The 6,756-nt window shown below is 46.4% G+C and overlaps 1 protein-coding gene across 1 annotated transcript; it reads right to left on the bottom strand.

Annotated features, from left to right (window-relative positions):
• Positions 1-4,188: 4,188 nt before the first annotated feature.
• LOC125133432 (free fatty acid receptor 2-like) lies at positions 4,189-6,465 on the bottom strand. The gene is made up of 2 exons (XM_047791548.1): positions 6,023-6,465; positions 4,189-5,591 (listed from the first exon to the last, which is right to left on the bottom strand). The coding sequence occupies exon 2, from the start codon at positions 5,584-5,586 to the stop codon at positions 4,597-4,599; it is 990 nt and encodes a 329-aa protein (XP_047647504.1). The 5' UTR covers positions 5,587-5,591; positions 6,023-6,465; the 3' UTR covers positions 4,189-4,596.
• Between the last annotated feature and the right edge of the window lie 291 nt (positions 6,466-6,756).

Below are 6,756 nucleotides of genomic sequence, written 5' to 3'. Positions count from 1 at the left end.
GAAAAAAACAAAACAAAATTAAATTAAATGTCGCCTCTGGCAAAGAGGAAATTCAGTGAAGGAGAAACATAACAGGAACATCAGCCTTAAAAAGCTGAAGAAATATGACTGTTACTAAGTATATACTCCGCATGGTGGGCATGTGCATATTTGTTATGTTTTTAACTTCCCTTACTTAAATTTTTAATCTAAACTTTCAATATAATTGAACTGGCTGCAACTGTGATCACTTGTGAAATGACAGATCTTTTGGTTGAAAATGATTTAAAACCCAGTTCAGGAGTTTCCCGTCGTGGCTCAAGGTTAACGAATCCAACTGGGAACCATGAGGTTGTGGGTTTGATCGCTGGCCTCGCTCTGTGGGTTGAGGATTTGGCATTGCTGTGCGCTGTGGTATAGGTCGAAGATGCGACTCGGATCCTGTGTTGCTGGCGGCTATAGCTTCAATCAGACCCCTGGCCTGGGAACCTCCATATGCTGTGGGTACGGCCCTAGAAAAGACAAAAAAAAAAAAAAAAAACCCAGTTCAAACTGTAGTAAGCTGAAGAAGGGGAGGGGTCATACCCTGCAAAGCCCCAGAATATATCTGCTTTAGGACAGCAAATGCCTGGACGTGGTTTCTTGATTGTTGTTCTGCTTCCTTCAAGTTGACTTCAGCCTCTCTCCCCAAAGTAGCCCCCAAGACAATAGGCCATTGTCCTTCTAGGGTCAATTCAGTAGAAAAGAGGTCCTTTCTCAGAGTTCCCATCGTGGCTCAGGAGACAAATCTGACTGGTATCCATGAGAATGCAGGTTTGATCCCTGGTCTCGCTCAGTGGGTTAAGGATCCGGCATTGCTCTGAGCTGTGGTGTAGGTTGCAGATGTGACTCAGATCTGGTGTTGCTGTGGCTGTGGTGCAGGCTGGCAGCAATAGCTCCAATTTGACCCCTAGCCTGGGAACCTCCATATGCTGCAAATGTGGCCTTAAAAAGACAAAAAAAAAAAAAGAGAGAAAGAAAAAGAGGTTCTTTCTCCTAAATGGTTAGAAAAGAAGGGCCGGGCTCAGCTGTCCTTGGCCTAGGTTGAGTCACATACCCATGTGTGACCTGTCACTGTGATCAGAGGAAAACTGTGCTGATAGCCCTGGTCTGTCACCTCGGTCACACACTGACCGCTGGAGCAGGAGGTGGGGCGTAAAGTCAGCTCCACAAAACTGCATCATAGGAGGGGAAGGTGGAGTGCTGTCCCCAAAGTAGAAGGGATGTCACCGGAAAGGCCAAAGCAACAAATGCCCACCTCTGACTGCTGGCTCCTTTTTTTTTTTTTTCTTTTTTTTCTTTTTAGGGCTGCACCTGGAGCATATGGAAGTTCCCAGGCCAGGGATCAAATCAGAGCTGCAGCTGCAGGCCTACTACACCACAGCTCACAGCAATACTAGATCCTTAACCCACTGAACAAGGCCAGGAATTGAATCCACATCCTCATGGATGCTAGTCAGGTTTGTTTCTACTGAGCCACAGTGGGAACTCCTGCCTTATTTTTGAAAAGGGATTGCAGAGCACGCTGGAATAAAACTGTCATCTTCAAGACCATTAATCAATTCGTGCTCCCCGCTTCCCTCTTTTCACTGTCCACGCTGGCCCTGTAGTGGGGCTGCCTCATGAGAGTGCTATTGCAAACGCTAGAGCTGGGCTCTCAGACTTCCTGTAAGCTGTCAGTTCTCCACCTGGTGGGGGTAGGGCACAGCCTCTGCCAGGTGAGCTGGTAACAGTCTCCAAGGGATATTTGCCAGTAGGATGAAGTAGATGGTTAGAAAATGCATGTTTAATAGAATTTTATCTTTGCCAAATAGTATTTGTTTAAAGTAACACAAATGGCAGCAGTTAGTAATGTGTTACTGTCAAAGGGCATGTGTTCAAAGGGTGGGAAGTGCTGATTGGGCGTGTGGTTTCTTGAGCAGCTTAGGGAGAAAGCTCTCACATGCGTTTACATAAACCAAGTGACCTGATTTGCTTTCCAGTGAGAGCTCACCCTTCCCATCATTAACTTGAAAACTGGAAGGGGCTGAAGTATGGTATTACTAATAGTATCCCCTTTTTCCCACCCTTAACACAAGCCTCCAGGAACCATTTATTTTATTATATGACTAGTACTTATTATCAGGCTGTACATGATCTGCATGTGCATTTCAGTATGTGTGTATAGTTCAATAGAAGTGCTTAAAAATAAGATGGCAGAAAGAAATTCTGATATATTGGAAATTATTATCATATAAATGTAAATGAATGAAGTGATACAGTGAAAAGACAAATACTTTTGAATTGTAAGACCAATCTACAGAAAATCCAAGCAGTCTTTTATATACTGCTTATAGAAGACACATCTCAGACATAAGGATATAGAAAGTTTGAAAGTAAAAGAATGGACAAAAACATCCTGGAAAAATACTAATCAAAACACCAAGTTGTGTGCCTACGTCAATAATGGACAAAATAGATGATAAGGCAAAAATTAACACTGAGAGATACAAGCAGTCAGTCAGGGATGCTCTGCCCAAAGTTAATATTGAAAAACATTCAACATTTAATATTCCCAGAAGATAGAATTATACAGAGAAATAGACAAATTCACCATTATAAAAGGCGTCTGTAACCTATCTCTCCGTGCAAACAGACAAAAGTCAATAAAAGTTATAAAGATTTGAACATTGCAGGAGTTCCCTGGTGGCCCAGTGGTTAAGAATCTGGTGTTGTCACTGCCGTGGCTCGTGTTTGATCCCTGACCCAGGAATTTCTACATGCTGCAGGCACAGCCAAAGAAAGAGAGAGAGAGAAAATTGAATATAAACAAATACATTACAAATTAACGAGTTTGACCTAGGATGTATAGAGAGAACCTGTTGCAGAATCTATGTTCTTTTCATACCTGGAATGTTAGATTGACTGTATTCTAGGCCAAAAAGCAGTTCTCAACAAATTTCAAATACTGGTTTTAGTCAAACAGTTCTTTCTGATGGCAGTGCAATTTAATTGGGAATGAATAACAAAAGGATCAAGAAAAAATTCATATGCTTGAAAATTAAGAACCATTTCTAAACCCAAGAGTCAAAGAAAAAAAAAATCATAGGGAAATAGAATTATTTATAATTCAAAATAACAGAAATTCTTCAAATTGAAATTATGGCATCCCACTAAGGCTGCTCTTAGAGGGAAATGAATAGCCTTATATATACCTATATTGGCAAAGAAGAAAGGCTACAGTTAATGAGTGTCCAACCTTAAAAAGTAAGAAAGGGAACAACTGAAAACACTCAACAAAGTAGAAGGAAGGAAACAATAAAGATAAAATTAGACATTAATGAAATAGAAAACAGAGGTAAATGCCAAGAAGAGCTGGGTTTTTTGAAAAAACAAATTAACAGACCTCTGGCAAGATTGATCAAGGGGAAAAAAAAAAGCATACATGTACACAGTGCTGGGGATAGAAAATAAGACCCAACTATTAAGAAGTGTCCTGACCCAGGTTTCTTTACACCACTACTGATTTTTCCTCAAGGACTTATTTTATTTTAATTAATTAATTTATTTATTTTGTCTTTCTGTCTTTTTTAGGGCTACATCCACGGCATATGGAGATTCCCAGGCCAGGGGTCCAGTCGGAGCTCTAGCTGCTGGCCTACACAACAGCCACAGCACCGCGGGATCAGAGCCGCGTAGTCGACCTACACCACAGCTCACGGTATCCCTGGATCCTTAACCACTCAGCGAGGCCAGGGATCGAACCTTTGTCCTCATGGATGCCAGTCAGGTTCATTAACCGCTGAGCCATAACAGGAACTCTGCCCTCAAGGAGTTTTTTCTTGCCCATTTTACAGACCTGGGCTGGCAACTGCTTTAGTCGGGATACTGGTCCTCTGGGCTCACATGCAGGAGCTTGTCTTGCTCTCCAGATCCCTGCCTGTGGTGGATGTTCAGACCCAACACATGGAACCCCCCTTTCTGATTCAGGGCAAAGATAGAGCTAAGAACTCCAGTAGATACAAGCATACCTTGGCGGTGTTGCGGGCAGACCACCGCAATGAAGTGAATGGCCCAATAAAACGAGTCACGAGTTTTGTGGTTTCCCAGTGCAAGTAAAAGCTTACACTGTACTGCAGACTCTTAACTGTGCAATAGCATTATGTCTAAAAAAAAATTAATGTACATCCCTTAATTGAAAAATAGTTTATTGCTAAAAAATGTTAGCGTCGTCTGTCAGTACAGGGTTGCTACAAACCTTCAAACTGTGAAAAGCATGATATCTCTGAAGCCCAGGGTAACAAGGTGTGCCTGTAAATGAATACTGCCATCTCATAGACATGGAGTGGAGGAAGCAGGGAATTCCAGGACTGTGCTGTTCCCTTGCGGCTTACCGCGAAGCAGTAGCAGCCACAAATGAGGAAATGTCGTAAACCACAGGGAGCAAGGTGACAACAGTCACCCAATGGATGAGTTGGACTTGAGAGCCCACTGCTCTTCTTTGCCTCTGGAGGAGAACTCACTCTGGTTCTGTCTCCTTGTTCCCCTTTTTGAGTACCCCCCCTTCCCCAAAAAACACCTACCACCAAGCTGGCAAGTCTAGTCTCCTGTGAAGCTGCCACTGGCCGTACCTAAGCTCCCATGTCCTCTCTCTGCAGCTGGCTTTCCAGCTCTTCTCCTCCAGAACCCCAACAGTGAGGCACCCCAGCTCCGCAGCTTCCGCAGCTTTTTATCAAAGGCTTTGCGCACAGCTGAGGAGGAGAAATAGAAAATCAAAGGGTCGATGCAAGCATTGAGAGTGCTGAGCAGCACTGCCCAGGCCCGCCAGCTTTCACTTGTCTTCTGGAAGTACCCCACCACGTGAGACACGTTGTACGGCCCAAAACAGACCAGGAAATTGAACAGGGTCATGACCACCAGCCCCACGGCTCTCCAGCGCTTCCCGGTCTCCACGTGGGGCTGGGAGAGGATGATCCACACGAAACGCCAGTAGCAGAAGATGGTGACCACCATGGGGATGAAGAAGAGGACGAGGCACAGCTCCAGCCGCACGGGAAGCACCACGTCCAGCTGCTCTTTGGTGAAGTTGTCATAGCAGGAAATGAGGCCCTCCGCATTGCCCGTTGACGTGTTGGTTGGTAAGTATTGGACAATGATCACAATGCTGCAGTGACCAAAGGACATGATCCAGGAGACCAGAGCGATAATCACTCCATACAAGGGCCGGCGGGACAGCTTGTACTGCACGGGGAAAGCCACGCTGCGGTAGCGCTCAATGCTGATGCCCGCCAGGAGCCACGTGCTGCAGTAGATGCCACTGTAGAAGCCGTAGCCAGTGAGGGCACAGAGTGTGTCCCCCAAGGGCCAGCGGAAATCATATGCAGCCTCAATCACCTTGAAGGGCAGCAGCAGCAGCAGCAGCAGGTCCGCCAGCGTCAGGCTGAGCAGGAGGATGTGGATGGGTGCAGGGTGGGGCTGGCGGACGCGCCCCACGAAGGCCCGCAGGGCCAGGAGGTTGGCCGGGAGACCGAAGAGAAAAGATAGAAGGTAGGTGAAGAGAAGTCCCAGGCTTCGGCGACTTGGGGCCATCCTTCCTGGTGAGACAAAGGGTGGATCAGAATCCTCTTTATCTCTGGGTTTTCCAGCCCCCGTGGAAGCCAATCAGATTCACTGCATCTTCCCTCCCGACCCCCCTTCAGACTGAGCGCTGTTCTGTGTCCTGTGTGTCACAGAGAAGGAAGGCCTCCTTGCTTCCCAACCAAACTGCTTCTTTAGAGCCTTCCTCTCCATTTCCACGCTACAAATTGAGAGAATGAGGATCTTGATCCCTCGGAGGTCCCCCCACAGGAAAAGACTTGAGATCGCCAAGTCCTCACTGGGAAGGGCGCTTCGTGCGGGCGGTGACACCATCTGTCTTATTCACCATGGTGTCCCTAGTACCTAGAACCGTGTCTGACACATAGTAGGTGCTCAACAAACATCTGCTAGGACATGAGTGGCATGTCCTTCACCAGGTTCTACTCACTCTCCAAGTTCTACTCCGTCTGCTGGTGGCTTTCTTTCTCACCTTATCTCTGCCTCTTTTCTTTTCTCTCCTCAAGCCACGGGGCTTGAACAAAGATTCTCAGCTTCACCTTTGACAATGAGAGTTTGGTTAAGCCTGAGGGAAAAGCAGCATAAGCCCAAGCTGGGTCCCACACCCCCAGCTTCTTAATACCATCTGGAACCATTCGAAGAAAACCTCTAGGTTTGGGTGGGGTGACAGAAAAGGCCTGACCTGAGCCAGGGAACCAGGATTCCAGCCCAGGCCTTGCCTCGGATCAGTCATGTGACTCTGGGAAAATCATTCTTAGTCCTCTCATTAGCTTGTTCTCCTCTGCACCGCATATAACTGATGTTTTCACCAGAACTGCCACAGCGCCCATGTGCTGCCCACCAGTTCACCTTCCCTCCCCCTAAAGAGAGCACGTGTATATGAAGATTTACATCAGTGAGGAGTAACTGAGCTCCTCTAATTCACTGTGAAAAAGTATATACTCAAAACTAAAGTTGAGGAATTCCCGTCATGGCACAGCAGAAACGAATCCAACTAGGAATCATGAGGTTGGGGGTTCGATCCCTGGCTTTGCTCAATGGGTTAAGCATCTAGCATTGCCATGAGCTGTGGTGTGGGTCTCAGATGCAGCTCGAATCTGGCACTGGTGTGGCTGTGGCAGAGGCCGGCAGTTGTAGCTCCCGTTAGACCCCCAGCCTGGGAAC

This window comes from Phacochoerus africanus, chromosome 8 (assembly GCF_016906955.1).
Source record: "Phacochoerus africanus isolate WHEZ1 chromosome 8, ROS_Pafr_v1, whole genome shotgun sequence".
Lineage (NCBI taxonomy): Eukaryota > Metazoa > Chordata > Mammalia > Artiodactyla > Suidae > Phacochoerus > Phacochoerus africanus.
The sequence above is the reverse complement of the archived record's forward strand: the minus strand, read 5'-3'. Positions and strand labels throughout refer to the sequence as shown.